Below are 21,076 nucleotides of genomic sequence, written 5' to 3' on the forward strand. Positions count from 1 at the left end.
CTTCTGATAGTCCATGTGGGATTTTCAGGTTTGATTGTAAAGCTATGGTACTAGGTCTGATCCACAAATACAAAAATGTGAGGACTTTAAGAATCTTGTTTAGCTTTATTAAGACTTTATTAATTAAAAAAAGAGAAAACATTTAGTTTGACTTCTGTATGGAAGAGTGAAGTCAAATAATCTTCACTGATAAATCTGAGATGTCAAAAGACATTTTTCACTCCTAAGACAGTTAGGTTTTACCGGCCTTGAAACCTATTTCTTTGCCCCTTTCTGGAGACAGTACATGTTGAAATACCCTTGAAGATGTGCCTGTAAGAGCTGGCCAGTTTGCTTTGGCTCCACCGCTCTGAACCTGTTGGATTACATGTATGTTTCCTGAGTGAGGGCTCCTACATTTTCCTTCTTTGTAGCAGTAGGGGCTCCAGGGGAGCTCTTAGCTTCAAGATATTCAACTGCTCCATATGTCACCATAGACAACACAAGCACAGACAACAAAATGTATAGTTTGATGCAGACTTGCAATTTGGTGCTATAACCAAAAGCAATGACGAATCCAAGTGATTCCCAGAGACGGTAATTGGCAAAGGCAGCCTCCTTGTGTTTCTCAAATAAAATGCCATAGAGTCCTAGAAGAAAGGAGAGACACGGCTTGTGAAGGTCTGAAACCATGTATTTTTTGCAGAGGGAATAAATAGACCACAATGAGGACAAAAGACTCTGCTTCATAAATGTCAGAGGAAGGAAAATACAAGCTTTGTTTTAAAACATTTTTGCACTCCTGTGAATTGTTATAAGTGAAATAACAGAGCAAAAATGACAAAATAGAGAATATCAGAGAAAAAGGGAAAGCAGAAGGAAGGACAGAAGGACGGAAAGAAGGAGGGAAGGAGGGAAGGAAAGAAGGAAGGAAGGAAGGAAGGAAGGAAGGAAGGAAGGAAGGAAGGAAGGAAGGAAGGAAGGAAGGAAGGAAGGTTTCTATTGAAGTGAGATGGAAGGAAGTTTGTTTTTCAGATTATCAGCCACAAAAGAGAAGGTTCTTGTACTGATAAGTAAGGAAGAATAGGAGGTGGACAGGAATAGCCCTTGACACTGTAGAGTCTCCATGTGTAACTGTTGGTAGGGTTATACCAAGTCCTTACAGGCTTTCAAAGAACAGGCAGTTTTGTTTAGGGACATGGTTCTTAAGGACCAAGTTGCCCTTTCAGTGTGGGGTAGAAAGGATCAAAGAACCATAGGGACCTCCCTGCTGCCATCCTTCACCACTTTCGTGGGGAACCTGCATGGACCCTGCACGCAATTGCTGTCTACCTGTTCCTGAAACTATTTCTTGCAGCCACCTAAGAACATGCAGAGATCGTTCATGTAAAATGCATGTCCCTTGTTTTCACAAGAACTTGGGCCTCAGGGAGCCCCCGGGTGAGGCTCGCACAGTGTTGCCCATGGTAGCAACATGTGCTATTCATATTTGCTAGGAGAAACAAGCTGAGCCAAAGCACTTCAGTTAGAAAGTTGAGGAGAGCACTACAGCTGAGCTCAGATTTAATATGCAAAGGAGATTCGCCTCTCTGAGATAACCAGGTTTTCAAATTTTCAGCTCCGGGATGGATTGGCAAAAATAATATTCTTGATGCATATAGAACCTCTGAGCCACAACTGGAAAACTTGCTTGACATAGAGACATAATTAAACTGATTGTCCTAATGCAGTCGTGTTCACCGGGAAGCTCCCGCTGAGTCCAGTCAGCTGCACAACCAGAACTGGGAGTCAGGGAGGGATTCCCAGCCCCCAGGTCTGACCAGCTGGGCACACAGGCAAGGAGAGAGAGCTTGCTCTTCTCTGGGCACTGAGCTAGCGTCAGTGGTGGTGAAACAGCGGGAGTTTCCAGTGACTCAGCTGTGGTGTGCAGGGAGGGCAGGGGAGGAATATCATGAAACTTGACTCTTCTCATCCACTTCTCTATCTAACAACACATCTGTATGAAATATGCATAATCAGTCAAAAGGCACAGAGGACTACAAAGTTCTTGAGAAGTCTGGGTAGGCTCAACTAACCATTTTCAGTTTTGGTAAGAAGGGGGAGATATCATCTATATGTAAAAATTCACTGCTTCCTGATGACTATAAGAGGACATTTACTGAATGATTCAATTTAGATGTAATGGAAAATCTGGACAAGTGCATCACAAGATGTACTTAGCTCATTAAATTGCCTGAGTGTAGTGTGAATTATTTGATAATCCTTCATAGTTTTGCCTAATAAATGAACAAGTACAAGTTGTTAATATAATTTTACTGATATGCCCTGTGCTATCTTCTGAAAAGGGATTAGTGAGGAGAGTGTAATACATAAAGAGGTTTCTAATGCGTAAAGATTCTGGCTTTCAGGTGGCACCTGTTTTCCCTTGATATTTTGAAGCCTTCTTTTTTGATCAAAGCAATGGGAGAATCGAGTGGGGATCTAGTCCAAGGTTCAGCTATAGGAAGGGCTGACTTGGCAGGAAAATTCTCATTTCCAGGGTGCATATGTGGTATTAGCTAGCAGTTACATAGGAACACAATCATGGCTTCTCCTCAAAGCTAAATATTTCTCCTCATCACAAACACTGTCGAGAGCAATGGGGTGCAAGTTGCCTGGCTGAAGCTTTAGCAGGACCTGCCAGGCTGTCTGTGGGGATAGGCAGGTACGTCTGAATTCTTGCAGCTCACTTCATGGAAATTATCCAACCTAATTACCACTCCCTCTTTTCCAACTCCTTCCCCTGGGCAGGAATGGGTATATAACAGCAATGCTGGAAATCATCTAAGTCCAGGTCTATAAACTTTCCAGACTGATTCGTATCCTTTCTAGAAGCTCACGTCAGCCTGGAAAGAACTTTATTTTACTGTAGCCTATCCTATAGCTCTGTGCTATACGATTATTGTGACTCAAGTGCAGTTATGGCTGGGGGGTAATAATAGCATCTGTTAGATAAGAGAGGGCACTGCGCGCATTGAAACAAAGCAGCTTTCACAGGAAATAAATGAGAGTGTCCACATACTTACACAAACATGTTAAGAAACTTTGTAGGATGAAGTGACTCATTTACTGTGAGCCTATATCCCCTCTAGGGGGAACTCCAGTATTAACTATCCACAGCAGGCCAAGGAAAGCCATCTTCCATCACCACAGAATGCCTTAAGTGTGTGGCACAATGCCATTGTATTTATTCAGTGGTTAATCTCCTGAGGCCCAGGCATCAGTCATGGGAGCTTCCCAAGGGAAGGGCCACAGACCTTGGTCCCCAATGCTGTTTTAGAGGTCTCATCTCACCTGGCAGACTTTGGAGCTGGCAATTTCTCATGTGATGTATAACTGTATAAAACTGATGAAGGGGAGAAGAGATTTAGTCCTAAATGGGCATGTCACACTGAAGATCCTGTTCTGGGATGCAGCATTCTGGAGTAATGTCACTGCACCTCTCTGTTAAGATTAATATCATTCCGTGATGTTTCAGTGTGACAATGCGGCAAACTGTATAATTTTATGACTGGGAGCCATGGAACAGCTGAAAAATGTACAGACAAAAAAGATACTGTGCAAGCATAAGGAACATTTGTTTGTTTGTTTGTTTTTTCTCAGCTAACACAAATGTGAGATTTTCACAAGGATCATGCAGGAATCTGGGAATGCAGATGACCTGTTACAGTGCTGTAACAGAGGTCAGTCTTGTCACAGCACTGCAGAGCTCACTCGCCATCAAGTAAGGACAGAACTTTGTCCACCACCTATGCCTCATCCAGGGGCTGGGAACTGCAGCCACTTCCCAGGCTCCTTCTCTGACACTTAGGTCCTCTGTACTTGTCCCTTTTCCTAACAAAGGCACCAGGTGCCTCTTTGTCAGGCATGTAGGGATATTACCAAGGAGAAGTCTTTCTCAAAAGACATCTCAAATGTGTATAAATGCCCAAAGAGGATGGAGCCAGCGTCTTTCTGGTGGCGTCCAGTGACAAGACAAAGGGCAGGTGGCACAAACTGAAACACAGGAGGTTCCCTCTGAACATCAGGAAAAGCTTTTTTCACTGTGAGGGTGTTTGAGCACTGGCACAGGTTGCCGAGGGAGGATGTGGAGTCTCCATCCCTGGAGATCTTCAAAAGCTGACTGGACATGGTCCTGGGTAACTGGCTTCGGGTGGCCCTACTTGAGCAGGAGAGTTGGACAACGTGGCTTCAAGAGGTCCCTTCCAACCTCAACCCTTCTGTGATTCTCAAGAAAGCCAGGTGTCTGAGGGCAAGGCTTTCTAGAAAAGAGAGAAGCAGGGTAAAGGGCAGGTGCTTTATCTCAGTGAGAAACTGAGATACGGCTTTCAAGAGTGTTGGGAAGGAGCCAGATGAAAAGTCAGGAAGACTGTGACTGAAGAAGCAGGGGGAATGAACAGCTTTACTTCAAAGAGAGCGATTCCTCACTGATGTTGTCCTTCCATGAACCTGAATAATGAGAGCGCTGATTTAAAATTGTACCAGATGGAAGAGAGAAGATGAGAGGGTATCACTTGATGTATGTGCTAGCTCTCCTCTAAGGGATATGAGCTGGAGCTGCTGGAGGGCCAGAGAAGTCTGGCTGGTCACTTCTTTGTGTGCAGAAGGGGTCTCTACTGTGCTGGAAAGGAGATCGCTGTGAGTGCCTGATGTGGGCCCAGATGAGCTAGTTCTGTCATATTCTTATGACATCTGCCAAATATGAATTTGAGATAAACAATATTCATGAAATAAGAGGAAAAATATGGGAGCAGATGGGAAAGCAAGTAACTGTCTTACTGATATGGGCTATGGCATTGATTTTAAAGGAGTGTGACTGACAGTGATTAGCAGACTTTACTTCAAGTCATCACAGACTATAGCTCTTTTTTGCCCTCTCCAGCACTTAAGAGTCTGCCTTTAGTCTCTATAAGAGAACTTCCTCTAGTTGTGATTGAGGAATAAATTTAAATAATCCGTTACGGAAGTCAGTTTGTATCAGTTCATTATCTGAACTGTCAGTACATAATAATTGCACTATATCAAGAGCAGTAGAACATAAAAGATGATATAAACAACCATAGTACATCAGATAAGAAGTCCAATGGTAGGTATACTTCCAGTAACAGACTCCTAGGATGAATGTGAGAAATGAGGCAAGTATACAGTGGTCTCCCCCCCACATCCCTCCTGACTGTCAATCAAAGACATGGGGACTTTCTTAGTTGGAGATTTTCTCTGGACCACCAGGCTTTTTTTAACTCCCAAGAACATTTTCCCCTGAAGTAATGTTAATTCCACCTTAAAAACATTTACATTTTTGGCAATGAATTCCATCCTTTGATTATGCATTGTGTGAAAAAAAACCCATTTCTTTTGATTTCTGTAAATCTTGCTGCCTTATAACTTTATTTGTTGCTACTAGTTCTGTTATTAAGAAAAACAGTGAATCTCTAATCACCTTCTCCATACTATTAATGATCTTACTGACTGCTTTCCTTACTTATCACTTGTCCAGGCTAAAGTCTGTTAGTCTTCCTTCAAGTGGAAGCCTCCCATGACTCTGCTCTTTTTTATTGCCTTCTTACGCCTTATCACATTTGATTAAGCTTTTGAAATGGATAAAATCAGAACTGCATGGATTTACTTGGTTCCATAATGTTGTTCTCTGTGGTTTTCTCATTCAATTTTTTTCTAATAACTCCTAACAGCCAATTTGCTGCTGCTTTTTTTTTGTTGAGCTTTGAGTTGATTTTTTATCGAGAGTGCTCTCCTTTATTGCAAAAGACAGCCTAAATGTATAATTCTTCTGAATTTTCTAATTTTCTTTGAAATACTTATACTCCTCCAGAATATTTATTCTGAATATCCATTATCATCTGCAGTGTTCTTTCCTCTTCGTCTTGGAAAAAAAAAATTAACGAATATTTTACTTTCTTATTCCCAGCTTGTTCTTATTTTTTCTACTTTCCAGTGAGCTAACATATTTCCTTTAGATGCTGTCTTAAATCCATTATCATTTTCCTGCACGTGTCGTTTTATAAATACAAACAGGCACTTTTTTATATCTCAAGAGGATTCATTTCACTGTCACCAGGACTTACCATTAGTTTGTGTCTGCCAAATGGCATCGGATAGGCCCCAAAGAGCAGGGAATACGAAAAACACAGCAAGCTGCTTAGGATGAGGTTTCCACAGCAGTAGTGCTATTATGCAGGCGGTGTTTGTAACTGTAGCTGTTGATTTAGAAAGAAAGAAGAGAAATATAAATGCTATTACAAACAGGACAGATAGTGGTAGATAACACTTCCAAATTCTTTCCCCAACTAGAGCACAAGGCAATCTGAAAATCTTTCTGGTTCATGGAGATTTGCACTGACTGAGTTGATATCACATGAAATACAAGACAATGCAGTCCTTCTGCAGGCTTCAGATAATAATTCTGGGCAGTGACCGGAGCTGAGAGATCCTGGGCGCTGATATGGCTGTTGGCCCAAAGGTCAAGAACTGCCACTGAGTAGGAGAAGGAGCTGCTGAAAGACTTGCAGTCATCATGTGGGGTGTGTGGGAAGGGGGAAGGAACCACCCTTCTGCTCTCCTTACCTAGTTCTTAAATGCAGGCTTCCTTTCAGGGCCAGAGGAGACGGTTACGGATATCTAGAGGGTCTGGTGACTTTTGTCTTTCTTTTTAAGAGCAGAATGTAAATGAGTCACTGGTTCCTCCCCGCACAGGAACACCTCTACAGGCTGAGTAGCAAGATCACTAAACAGAACAGAGGGGTTCAGAGGTCTTCCATAGCTAACACTGTAGGGGTTTATTATTATTATCCGGGATTTTTTAAAATCTAAAATAAGTTTCACAAGGTGAGACATACACGTAGGACAGACATGTACAGAAGAATCTCTCAACTAGTGACTATAGCATAAAGGACTCTGAATTTCCTTTTCCTTGCCAAGGTTTAAAGTTTCCTGCAGAGGAAACGCCTAGAATGTCTAGATGCACGTTGACTCAGTCAGTGACATTTCTAATAATACAAGTTGCTGTGTAGTGGAAGTAAGGTATCAGTACACTTCAGTACAAATACCTTAGTGGATACGGGGACACTAATGAAATATTTCTTGGTATTTTTCTGCCTCCATTACTCTGCAACTCATTGGAACAGTGTTCTCTGGAGAGGAAGATGTTCTCAAATAAATAAAACTCTTCTCATGCCAACCTGAAAATTACTGACACATACAGAGGCCCTCGAGTTATCCTAGCCAGACACACTGGCATATGACTTTGTTTCATTTTTCTCCCTATAGAGCAAGTATTGAAAAGGACATCAGGCCAACTTTTAAAAATTTTCCTGAAATTCCTAGATTGGTTGCCTACATTCCAAGTTCACCACCCCCTGAGACTCAAATCAACAGTGGATCTCATGAGGTTTGCTGTTGCTTTCACTCCATTAAGGTGAGGAGGTTTCATCCCAACGGAGAAATCCATCTCAGGTCTACTGTAGGCCTCAAGCTCTGTGTTGTAAGATCATTTCTCACTGGTTGCATCAGAGCTGTGAAGCATCAAAGCTCTAGGGCACTTTCTGAGTAGACAGCACCCTCAAAAGCAGGGTGAAACTACACCACCAGCAAAGTGATGTATGGCAATGACCTCAATAAAGTGGTTAACTATGCTGCCTCTCTTCTCATGAATGAGTTTTGCCTCCAGATTGACTTTGGTTTTAATTGATAGCTGACAGTGAGCTCTCCCTTTATAGTGCATGCAAAGCAGGGAGCACTGGATTTGATATGTTACACAAGGTGATCAGTCCTTCAAGTGACCTTTACATACCGAATGCAAACAGAAGTTTTCTACCAGTGAACTGAGAGATCTTTCCAAAGAGCAGAGAGCAGAGGGAATTTACAGCTGAAAAGCAGATCATCGCATAACCAACATAATGTATCCCCAGGGCACAGGTCACATACGTCTGGAAGAGAAGAGACAGTGGTGACATGTTTTCTTCCATGAAAATATCCAGCTAAGGTTCAAGGGTCTTAGCTTGAGTATTTGGTAAATAGCCAGCATGGATGAGATCAAAGGAGCACAGCTACAGAGTTTGCTGACAAGTCCCTGGCATACTGACATAGTTGGCCTTCAGCCAGGATATTCCTAACCCACTTCCCAATCAGACTGATGCCATGCAAACAGAGCAGTAATAAGCAGGAGAAGAAACCAGAGCACTGCCCACTGTGCAAATAAAACTCCTGAAATTAGGAGCATTAGGAATTTAGCATTAGCATTAGCGCTAGGAATTTTCTGCTATTCCCTTCATAGCCCAAGAAATGAAAATTGATAGTCACCACTATGGCCATTACAGAGCAGCTCCCAAGAAGTGAAGAGGACCTCACCTATAAGAGTATACACTCATAGAGATGGCCATGGAATAAGTGCCCCTTTCAATCCATTCGAACACAGCAGCAAGTGCCCCTCCTCCGTCTGCTTATGTGCAAGGTTTGAAAGCTTAAGTGTCAAATAAGCAACTCGGGAAGTTTGCCCCCTTTCTTTGGAGGCTTTCTCAACAAATGTCTGGAGAACACACCTGCTGTGGGTGTCGATTTGTAGAGGAACTGGAGGAGCAGAGGCCGTTTTGATCGTTTCAGTCCGTCAGGGTTTGGACCTGTTGCACTAGTGACTGCTGAGGGATTGCAGCCAGCCACATAGAGGGTCTGCCTTCTTACCGTAAAGGTTCTTAAAATAAAATATGCAGTAAGTGTGCTGACTTGCACTTATACAGACTCTAGGGAAACCAGAAGGAAGGAAGATATAAAAGCTTTGCAGACTTCTGGCTTTTCTCCCAGTTTGTTATTTACAACAAGCTGAAGAGCTTGAACCTGTAGCTCTCTGCTCTGGTCTCCACTGGTGAGTTAAGCTCCATACCGCATTCTCTTTAAGGCTGTTCCAAGGGACATATTTACTGCTGGCCCCTCCTATTTGAAGATGTCACTCAGAGTTCATTCAAGTAGAAGTAAGCAGTAATTTAGCAAACCACAAATTGCCACCGAAAACATCTTAATTTGACAAGTAAATATAGATCAGATGCAATAGTAAGGCACAAAGGCACAAAAAAAAAATCAGACAGAAATAGATTTTCTTTGTCATCCACACCTTTGTGTAGTCACCAGAAAGAAATCCCTGTTCAAACCCACTGTACATTGTCAGAGGAATTAGAAGACACTGTCTTTTATCTTTAAGATGCTGGAAAGTTGCTAGGAACGTAGACCAAAAGGATGGAGTCTCTAATATTTCTTTCTCAGTCTCTGCTTGCTCAGATTTGATCTGGTCCAGAAATATAACAATCAGCAACACAGCTAGCACACCACTAGCTGCAAAAACAAAACAAAAAGTTCATGAAAAAATGAGGAATGCTGGAAGAATGATGGGAAGTCGCTTGCTGCTGTTATTGTTCTGACTTAGTGCTTAGCTCTCTGTGGGATGTTTTGGCAGATGCCTCTGATTCTGCTGCAGTGCAAAGGCCATTTCTGTGAAAACAAGGCAGCCTGATCAACATTCACATCTTCTGCATACAGCTGTGCACCTCGCAGGTTCCCTCAGCTCAGCTGTGACGGGGCAGCGGCGACGGCCGCCGGGCCGGCTGCTGGGCCGCAGGGGGTGATCCTCACCCTGCCAGGGCCGGCCAGGGGCCGCGGGGATGGGGAGCTGGCCAGAAACAGCTCCCTCGGGAGCTATCAAAAGACTTTAAGTCAACAGGAGAGGGGATTATTCACTTCCAGTGCCAAGGTTTTCATGGCTAGAGGTGATCTTCCTTCAAATCCATGCAAAGAAAAATAAAGGGCTAGAAGTAGAACTGCTGTCTTGGATCTCCGTATATGTTGCCTTTTTTTTTTTTTTTTGTCAGCTTGGAGCCATACTTTGAGTACACAATATGTGCCATTTTAAAGTTGATAGTGAGCAACTCTGGGTGACTTGAAAAAGATGGAATTTACAGCTTTGAACCTCTAATTTCCTAGCAGAAGCAGCATATGAAAGAATGCATGGGGTAGTTAATAGAAAATGATCATGCATACGTCGCTCTAGGTTTGCTGCTTGTTTTTTTTTCATGTAATCAAGAAGATAACTGTGACTCATAATATACACAAAGCAGCCACAGATTTACAACTGATTGCTTTGTTACAGATGCAAGGCATGATTATGTTTCCTCTCTTACTTATGCTGACTAGAAATCCATCCGTGGAAACAAGTGGAGTTCAGAGAAAGAGGGAAACCAGGCACCTTTTCTCATCCACATCGCCTGTTTAATGTGCTCCTACATTACTATGTATGGGCATGCTCTTTTCTGTGAACCTTAAAATGTCCAAATATATTAGCAGATTTACACTAAATTGCCATCAATTTTTTATTCTTTATTGTTTCTACCAGAATGAAATTATATTCTCCAGTGTCCTGGTTCTCCACTGTGGCTGAGCTGTAAACCCTTCATCATGTAAATCATTGTTGGTTCTGCCAAGGTGTTTATTACTGCTTACGGGCTTTTACAGGACTTATATGGGCAAGAGCAGGACATCCACATTTACAAGACAAATATTCTAACAAATATGTCAAATAAATCAAGAGCAATTGTAGGAGATAAATAACTGCATGGCTTAGTAGTAGTTGGTATGAACATAAATAGAAACATCCACAGTCCTCGAGAAAACTAAACAACGGAAGACTTATTCATTATTATCTCCACCCAAGCTGGGCAAAATATGTGTTCAGCAACCAAAGAGAGGAGACATTTTAAAAATGTCTATGAATGAAATATTTAGCTATTTGGTTTCCCTCGAGGTAGGAAAAGACATATCTTTTATTAAGAGCTTAAAAGAAAAATGAAACCCTACTGATGCATGGTCAGTAGACAGCAGGGTTGCATTCATTTTGCATGAGCAAAGCCTGAGGGAGTGCTGTATATGTTAGTCATCAAATTTAAATTTAAATTTGTGAGCCAAACATGCCTTTAGCAGAAAGGCATAAGCTCCAGCACAATGTGGAAGGAAAGTAGGAGGATAGTCTTTGCATTTTCTCACCAGTTAGGAATGGAGGTTGGAGAAGGAGGGGGGTTTAGCTGTGGTGCACTTGTCTAATGAGGGCTGGCTCTGACCAGATCATATACTCTCTGTTTGAGCGTATGACAAATTCTGTGCATCTGTCTCAGCACAGAGAGTACATCTATTTGCAGAGACTGAAGAGATATTTTGACAGAGCTAAGGTGGCATATTGCCTTGCTAGATACTTCCCCTTTATCCAGAGAAGAACTTGTTTTGAGCCGGATACGTTTTGAACTTTCCTTGCTGAATGAATCTTTGCATATCTGTATTTGTCTTTCTGATTTCTGATGGCATCAGCGTTCCCTCTCTTCGATTCCTTTCCATCCTTGTGCAAGGAAGGTCTATAGCAGCTGTAGTTACTAAATGGGAAACACACCGATTTGCCTAGTGCTTCATGTTTTCTTCACTTTTGACATTAAGATATTATAATTCAAGCATCACAGCTGAGAATTCACTGAAGTTGTAAAACCTCAGCAGGGATCCAAAAACCTGCCCCCAAATGACCGCATGTTCTGGGAGCCACTGTTCAGGTCCACCTCTAATTACAGTGCCGTTCTTGTGCTAATGCTGTTTTACACATGGCAAGACACCAGCCAGTTCTGATAGGCATCCCCAGATAACCAGAAGTTGGTGAGTTCAAGTACCACTAGCTGGGCAGCTCTTAGCATCTTGGACCTCTGCACATACATATACATCTGCCCAGTGCTATCGGTAACTAGTTCACTATTGCTGATCCTGAAGACAGTGAATTTAAAACTATTTCATGCATAACTGGATAAGCTGCTGCAATCCTCTAATTGCAATGTGGGCGTAATTTTGATTTTTGTCTGTGAAGCAACACTGACTTTGGGTGAAACAGTGGGGTCACCATGCTGGGCTTCAGCTTTATTCCGGGTGAAACGTGTAAATAATGTCTGACTCCTTTAGACAAAAATGATATGACACTGGCACAAAGCATTTGAAACTATTTAGGAAGGAGTTATTTACAGCTCTCACATATCTTATTTCCTTTTAGCAAATTGGATTGAAGGAGAAAGTAGGAAACTTAATCTGCAAAACCATGCTAGGTTTCGCAAGTAATAGGTTCCCCATCAGTGATATGCATTAAAGATGGTGTGGATTACTTACCTGTGTAGATCCCTAGCAGAGTGTAGATTAAGGAGTTGGAGGGTTCTGCTAACCCAGTGGTGTTAGTGGGCTCGGTCATGCAGTCATATGCTCCGCAGCATGCCAGGTTTTTTTCTGAGATTTCCACTAATTCAGTAAAAACCAAAAGAAAGGTAGGACAGGGAAGAAATCAGATGAGTGCACACTATATGTAAGGATATAAGGAGAAAGGAATCCAGCACATGGTGATTGGTCCTGATTTCAAATCCTTCCTGGTTAGAGATGTTTAACTTCAGAGTCCCAGTCTAACACACAAAAATCTGATTTAACAGAAACAGTTGCTCAAGACAACACACTGAATTGGTGGTTACATGGAGACATGGACTAAAGCCAGAGACTGCAATCTGAATCCAAGCTTGATTTGCAGTGTTTAAAGTTCCAGTGTGTATCTGTACCTTTTAATCATAATACCCCATAAAACAGGTCCCTTGGTTTACCACCACTGAACTAATGGACCACAGTTCTTACAGCCAGAGCACGTTATCCCTCTCTGGGTAATTTCTGTATACGTTATAGGAAGAGAAACCATCTCGAGACATCTTTTTGTTTTATAAGTTTAAATTACGATTACCCACTAATGCAGCCTTCCAAGAAATCAGCTTTTCCTGGCTTTTTCACTTTATTACTGGCTTTATTATGCTTTGAGAACATACTTGAAACTAGAACAGTTTGGCAGGGTTTGGAGTAAGACTTTTGCTTTGTTCAGTCCCATCAGTGTTGTGCTGAGCATGTGTCAAAGCCACAAATGTGCATGTACTCACGCACCCTTCGTGTCACCACAACACTGTGCCCACTCCCTCTAGTTCCCTTTCTGTAAAGGAAAAATACTAACCCAAACTGTGAGCCTGAATAAGCTGTGCAGTGGGAAGGATGATCAAAAAAACCATACAATTATTTCAGTGCTCTCACTGCAGAATTTGTCACTGGACCAAGCATAATAAAGGACAACACAGTATACCTTGGCTGATTCCTTGAACAGGACTTGAACTGTAATTTTTCAGTTAGAGTTATTGTGTAACTATTTTTGGTGTGTTTTTTCCCCATTGCTTCTAATCAAAGCTGCTGCAATGTGAATCAGCTGTTTAACTAGCTTCATAAACAACTTTAGGTTCAACATCAGATAAAACTTCATAACAAAGAAAACCATTACCTTATTATAGCCAGTGGCTACTGCTACAGAGTTTGGACAAACAGGCCCTCAGCAAAATACCATATGCAAAAGCTGAGTCATACTAGTGAAGTGTGGAAGTGTGTAAAATAATTTTTTTTATGTGTTCGCACATCATCTGAAGATAAAGATGCACATGCAATTAGTGATATGGAAGCTGCAAGGCAGGGTTTGCTCTGTCCCTCTAGAAATAAGGCTGTAATACTGATGAGTGAGAAAGGATGAGTCTTGGAATTTACATTGATTACTGTCTTCTGTGGTAGTGTTACCTCACGGTGCAGCCTGCCTTGCTGTGTCTGGATACAGTGATGCAAGCAACATGTCAAGTGTATGTACGTGTCTGAATTTTAGGCATTTTGATTCTGTGGGCACACACCATATCTTTCTGACTGCTCAGTGAAATTATACATTTTAAGTGTATGGACAATATGGGTGGATATCTTTGCTGCACTGTCAGAGGAGAGGAAAAGAAGTGAGTGCCTGGAGACCCTTACGCCCCTGCAAGAAACATCCTGTAGATTAAAGCTGAGTCTCACTGAGAAGGCACAGTTGGGAAGCTTATAGTCTGACTGCTTGTCACTGTTGTGAAGATATGCAAGGCCTTTGGCTTTGCGGGCTGTTCATAGCACACTTACCAGGAGCACAGCCTTTCCTGAAATCCAATGTAACTGATCAAAAATCAGTAAAAGTTAGAGTTTCATTAGGATTTAAAGGAATGTCCTCAGATGTAAAACTAGGAGAGGATTTCCAAGAAAGAAAAACAGTATTTTAATCCTCTTATCAACATCATTTAACATGATGTGTGCCGTGAGGCAGAGTAAAATGGTTGCAGTCTGTGCAGACCCCACAGCTGCACCACAACCTCTGCCCTGCAAATGGAACCAGAATGGCCATTCCCTTCCAAGACATTGTGTGGCTCAGCGATCAGGTCAGCAGGGACCAGCTGCACTTGATACAGTCCTTTAGCTTTCTGCTTTGATGGTGTTTCACCTATAGTTGCTTGAGTTTAAACAGTGCATGATTCTCCACAAGTGTCACACCATGTGACAATTACCATGCCATAAACCCAAGGATTCAAAGATTAAAACCTGATGCCAGCTCCCTGGCATTTAGGTTTAACTGAATACCTGTTTGAATACCCTCCAGAGGACATACTGTTCAACTGAGCCAGGAAAGAGAAGTAACTTCTTGCTATTCATAGTAGCAGTGTATCTGGAAAGCTCTTTTCATGTCCATCCTGTTCTGACTTTGATAGGAGACGGAATGCACAGGAGACTGCAATGCTAATAGACTGCAGCACTTTGAATCTCTAAGGTGGCATCCAAGTATTTATCTTCACAACTGCCCCTTTAAAGCTTACACGAATTACAAGCATGGGAAATTAGGGCAGAACTGTTGAGTGATTTCTTCAACCTGCATTGACATCTCCTGTCTGGGCCTGAAATACAGCAGAGGAGCCCTGGCATGCAGGCTCTTGCCAACAGCTACTTCTATTTCTTCTTGACAATTCTGTAAAGCACTAATTTTCAGCAAGCACCAGCATCAGCTTGACTAACCTCAAATGCTTAACAGCAGATTAATCCAATACTACAGGCTTTGCAAAAAGGCTGCTTTCAGTGTTTTGCCTTTTGTTTTAACCACTTTAAATAGAAGGCAAATGTGAAAGATTGTCACTGCCAGCAGCCTATCTGTGCTCTACAACACGGGAGTGGAATTCAAAATGAATTTGGTAGACAATTGTTTCTGAGCTAGTTGTCTGAACTCTCTTTGTAGCTGAGGAATAGTAGATAGGAAATAGACACTTCCAGAGAGAAATTTAGCCCCTCTATTTCAGACATCTACCTTCAGATGAGCTAAATCACATCTGAAGTGCCTGTTTCCACTGACTATAAAGGCAATGGAGAATCACTAGCTCAGCTACAGAAAACTACCTTTTAACTATCTAGAATTAGCTGATGTTTATAAAGAGAAACAAGATCGTTAAATATATTTTACCTTTGTTGGAATCTCGGCTAAATATCAAGGACGAGATCAGATTTCCCCAGATGCCGGAGGACTGAAATATCAGAAAGAAGACCCCAAAGTATTGGTTGATAATGTCTTTTGCATTTTTTCCTGCTTTCTCAGCATATGAATTGCCAGCAATGGTGAGGTAAGTGCATTTGGCAGACCAGAGCGGTGCTCCTCCTAAGCCCAGGATCACAGAGGTAGGGATTAGTGTGTACCTGCCAAAGGATACTTTATTTAGCATAGATATCATCCATTAGCATAATAATCATTCGCCCAAAGATCCAGAGGCAAAAATAGACAACAAAGAAATATATTTATACTTTGAGTGGTTCCATAAATCTACTATGTGGAGCTATGAAAGGGCCAGTCTTTTGAAGCTTAGGATGTGTGAGCACTCCCAGCTGTGTCCAGGGGCTAGGTCTGGGTTAGGCTGGCTGGGTCTGTGCTTTTGTGTCCTGTCCTCTTGTAACTGAGAATTAAATTGCACCTGCACTTGGGAAGATGGATCACAACTTTTATCTGCAGAGTTGTGTTCCCTGTCACTGGAGAGCAGAGGGAAATTGTTCATCCACTTCTGAAAGGGCAAGGCAGGAGCTGGCCTTCTCCTGTCATCCTCTGCTCCCGGAGCCACTGGCTGGAAGACAGCATTCCTATACCAGTCTTTTCAGAAATATTCCTGAAAGTCATTTGGATTTTAAATGGAACTTCTGATTGATTTATTTTTTTTTTTTCTGAAGGGAAATCTCCGCTACACACATGAGTTAGAGAAGCAGCTTTCAGATGGGCTGATGCATTCATTCTGGCTTTTTGCACATGTTGACCTTTCTGCTTCACCTGCTATTGGATTTATTTATCCCTGTTTCCTGTAGGTAACACCTTTTGCATCCAGCTTTCAAATCCACAACACAGAGGCAGAGGAGAAATTGAGGAAAAAAAAAAAAAAAAAGAAAGAATTTTCCCCTTACTGATTTTTTTTCAAACACAATAGACAGGGTTGGAGTATTTAAATTGTACCAGCTAGCGTAGAAGTTCCCTAATGAGAACGTGATGTAGCAGCACATAGAGCCTGCGATGGTCCACTTGCAGCCCAGCTTCTTGATGAGGAGTGGAGGGAGGAACATGGATGATAAGATGAGCGCAGCATAGATAACACTTAGGGAAGCAACACCCAGGCCTTCTGCTGAGTGGAGACTGCTCTGCGTGGACAAAAACAGCGGCTGAGATTATTTTTATCACAGGCATGTGTTACTGTGGTGTACAGTGGCTTCAGGCAGAAATAGACATGGAAGCTGGGGCTGACTATTGCTATCTCCTTTCCTCAAAGCAGCCTAATAATGGATTTATGGTTTTTCTCACAATGATAGCCCATTTATGAAAATGGGATACAGAACCAGGTGACAATTGCTCAGATTCAAAGCTTTGGTCAGACTTTAGATTATTCAGTGTAACTCATTTGTCTTTGAAAGCTACCTGAATGAAGGATAACCTCTTTTCTTGGCCTTCCCTTTTTGTCTCAGGCAGGAATATCCTCAGATCTACATTGCAAAGGCCGACTTAACAACAGTGGAAGATTCTTTGCTTTAAACTACAGGTCTGATAATTACTAAATTCTTCAGAGACCAAGGTCCAAATATCCTAATATGCTCACAGCAGCCCTTTCTAGTTGGAAGTAATCTATTCACCCACATTTTCACAAGGGAGGAATAACATTTTACTGATCTAAATAGGTTTTATATTTTTATGCTCAAACTGTTTCTCCTCTTGTTTTGATACCATGAAAGTTTCAATGAGAAGATCAAGATGCTGCTTATCAACATTTTCCTATTTATTTCCATTAAAAGCTGACATGATCCAGTACAATTTTGGAAGGGGGAGTGGATGCTGGGAGGGTAGCACTGGAGAGCACTGGAGGAGAACGAGGCTGCTGGTGGCTGCACTGAACACTTCCAAGCCCTGTGGTGGCTGCGTGGTCAGGCTGTGCAGGACCATGGTGGCAGCCACCTGGCACCCTTGGCGAGAGGCCGGCACCAGGACAGCAAGGTGAGGAGGTTCTCTCTCAAGCAGTGTCAACGTACATGAGAATCGGAATGGCTGTTTTGTGAAAGGGCTTCCTGATCACTGAGGTCCTATTTCTGAAATACTACATGCCTGGTTTTGTCAGCTACAGCTTCCAAAAATTAGAAGCCAGGCCTCCAAAATCATATGATTATCCTAATTGCTACTGGTTTTTTATGTTTGTTTGGTTTTGGTTTTTTTGGGGGTGGGAATGTTGAAATAAATAATGCAAATTTCTAATGCTTGTCCTACAGGCTACAATACAATAAAATAACCTCCTTCTAGTTGTATCTCAGCCAGTCCTCTTTAACCACTGAGACAAAATGGAGAGAGAGGAGGGCTACTTAGTGAATCAACATCCCTTCTTCCTGCAGCATTACGGGAGGATTTACATTCCAATGTTAACCTAAGCATGGTCCATTTCAGATGGTGGGGCTGACTTGCAGCTTCTTGGGTTTATCTTCCCCTACCTTGTTAGTCTGCCCAGCTCATAACATCTCCATCTATTTTTGGGACTGTTTTTGCAGAACTCCCACAAACTTGGAATTTAACAGTGTCAGTGATCAGAAACTTCTCAAGGAGAGGAGAAGAGAAAGATGTAAGGGGCTACTAATAGCAGGGACCTCTTCATGAAAAGAGGTCAACCCCTTGTTACTGCAAAGTGGATCATATAATATATCAAGCTCTACCTTTAAAGCACACAGGTTCCCACACCGGTGGGAAAATCTGACCCAATTGATCAGGATCATCTTTTAATATCATGCCTAAAGTTGCTTATGGATGACTTACACCCATTTTTTTGTCATTAGACTAGCAGAGTCATCTAGTCTGAGAAGTTCCTCCTTGTGTTTTTCTACTCTGAAGTGTCCATAGACAGCAACAGTAACCCTCAGTCTTTTATTTTGGCTATGCTGAACAAGCCAGCTCTGATGGCATCCTGAGCATTCAAGTCATTCTACAACCCCATTTCTGCTATTGTGTTTTAAGATGTTATTGCCAATAAAATATACAGCTGCCCTTGATGTAAAATAATATTTTTATTATTATGTTATGACGCCAAGAATTGTATTATTTTATACTTAAATTAATGCATTTGGCATACATTTTTATTATTTTACATTGCTGTATACTACTAATAAAATTACAGCGATTTAGAAATCTTCAAAGCAAACCCTTTCCAGAAATGGAATTTGTTTTCTGCTTTGCCATATATTATTTCGAGAAAAATTCTCAGAGAAATTTAGTTTTAATTCAAACAGCTTTTGTGGACATGAAGAATACGTGTCTAACACAAGTGTTTGAACTATTTGAGAGGTACTAGAATTAAATATTTAGTAAATGCTATGGATCTGAGTGATCTTGGCGCATCAGCCTGCACCAAGCTGATGTTCTAACCCACCTCAAAAAAATATTGTGCATGCCTGCCTCGGAGACATCATGGAAAGACTGGCGGGTTTCGCACAACCAGCTGGCCTGATGCCCTTCCAGGCCAGCTGTCCTGCCAACCAGTGGGAAATGCTCCACTTACCTGTAGACTCTGGAGTCCTCCATAAGCAGTGAAGAGAAGTAAAAATCCGAAAGAAATGACCAAAACATTCTTAAGATTCCTTTCCATGTTGATTCGCACAAGACAAAGGTCTGCCGATGCACAAAGCTGATCCAATTATTCCAGGGGATGCTTTGAGCTGGAGAAAAACAGCTTATGTTTTGTTGGAAAAGGTTACTTCTCACTGCATTTGTAGAAGAAAGTGCTGTTAATTATTTGAGGACTGGCCAGTGAACTTTACCTATTCTGATCTTGAAAACTCCTTACGGAGTTGTTACTCATTCACCTGGTGTGACTGAGGCACAAATGAGTGCTCCTAAAGGACATCTATCAGGTTTTATTAGATAGGTCTAGAAGTCACTTGCAACCCTTGAACCAATTTTAGTGTTGCGGTCATACATTACACGGCTCTCTCCTAGCACTAGCACAGGAGAAAAAATGCACAAAGTGGCGTGCCTTTCTGGTATAAAGGGCACTAATCTATAAAGGGCAAAGGTTAAAAGATGGTACTGAAGTCTGTATTAGGCCTATTGCTTAACTAAGGTTACAAAAGAGTATTAGGAAATGAGATTGTTTGTGTTACAGTGTTGTCTGCATGCACCAGCCCTACGGCTGTGCAGCGTAGCAATCCAGGGATGCTGGCTGCTTGGCAAGCGGGAGAGCCTTCATCCCTGCTGAACCCCGTGGCTTTGGTGTTTCAAATTTACCAAGTCATACTCCTGAAAATAGTTTTACTCCATCTTTCCCATCAACTCAGAAGCCAAGAAGAAACATGGCTTTAGCAGATAAATGAAAAAGCAGCTTCCCCTCCCTTCCACTTGCCCCTGGAAAAACAAAGAAACAAAAAAACCAAAACAAAACAAAAAACCAAACCAAAACAACAACAACAAAAACAACAACCAAACAAAAACAACAGCCAAACAAAAACAGCCTGTGTGGGATGTATCTACCTTGCCAGAGCTGCCTGGCTCAAGAAGGGAAAAGTTTCCCCCATGACCAGCCCACCTGGCTCCGTTTGCCTCTGCACTTCCCTAATTTCAGAGCCTGCCCTTGTGAAGTTGCATTGCCTGTTTGGTTGCAAGACATTGGCCATCCTGCAACTCTTGACCGAGCTTTTGAATATTCCTCTTCTGAGCACACAAATTCTTCTCTTTTCCCCTAAGCATGGCAGGGGGAGCCGACCGTCTGCAGACCCTCCCTGCAGCTGTAGCAGAGGATGGATTTGAACTCGAGGGCAAAGTGGAATCCAAAAAAAGTCCATGCTGTAACTTAAGCCTATTGACATGGAGGTGGTTTGTAGGGTGTCCATAGTATCTAGTGGGAATGCACAGCTAAGACTTGATCTAAATCCCACTAGATGGCACAATTTTGCTTCCCACAGGGACGCTCAGCGGTGCGGGGTGGAAGCTTTAATGTATTCATTCATTTAATGCATTAAAGAGGTCATAGCTAGTTTCTACTTTGGAGAAAATTCCAGTATGTGCCTTTTCATTTTCTTCTTTTGTCTTATAATCTTCTTGAATGAAATAATGCAGAAAACATAATCTTTTAATTCTCTATTGTTAATGGTACTTCTATATTGCAAGTCTAGATGGTGAAATACTGCTTTTTTATTTTACAGAGTCTTATGCTCAGCATGCAAACACTTTCAATTAGATCACAATGCTACTCTTGTTTTGCAGTGTTTGTAATCCTCTACAAGGCTTATAAGCCAAACTGGTGGTAGTTTTTCTAATCTATTTAAGTTTTATGAACACTTTCAATTTTCAGGTGAAGAAATTTCAGAAGAAATTTACACCTGGTGATAACATGCTTGTTTCAGGTTTGGACCCCTTAAAAATAGTCTGCAAAATCCTAGGAGTTTGAGATCACAGGTTTAAGACCCCTGGAAAAATGAATGAGAAATAATTATCAACTTCTCCGGCAGAGGCAATAACCAAAGATAGTGCAAAGTGCACTCTAGTTAATAAAGGCCTTTTTATTAGTGCTGTTTCTTGACATGAGCAGTAATAACAACACAGCTTTAAAAAAATCAGCATTAACTGGATGCT

At 41.8% G+C, this 21,076-nt stretch overlaps 1 protein-coding gene across 1 annotated transcript; it reads right to left on the reverse strand.

Annotated features, from left to right (window-relative positions):
* Positions 1-363: 363 nt before the first annotated feature.
* On the reverse strand, positions 364-19,094 carry UNC93A (unc-93 homolog A). The gene is made up of 8 exons (XM_065632317.1): positions 19,008-19,094; positions 16,439-16,620; positions 15,410-15,639; positions 12,208-12,333; positions 9,140-9,357; positions 7,826-7,961; positions 6,102-6,233; positions 364-629 (listed from the first exon to the last, which is right to left on the reverse strand). Exons 1-8 carry the CDS (start codon positions 19,092-19,094, stop codon positions 364-366), a joined length of 1,377 nt encoding a protein of 458 aa, XP_065488389.1.
* Between the last annotated feature and the right edge of the window lie 1,982 nt (positions 19,095-21,076).

Source organism: Caloenas nicobarica, chromosome 3, assembly GCF_036013445.1.
Source record: "Caloenas nicobarica isolate bCalNic1 chromosome 3, bCalNic1.hap1, whole genome shotgun sequence".
Lineage (NCBI taxonomy): Eukaryota > Metazoa > Chordata > Aves > Columbiformes > Columbidae > Caloenas > Caloenas nicobarica.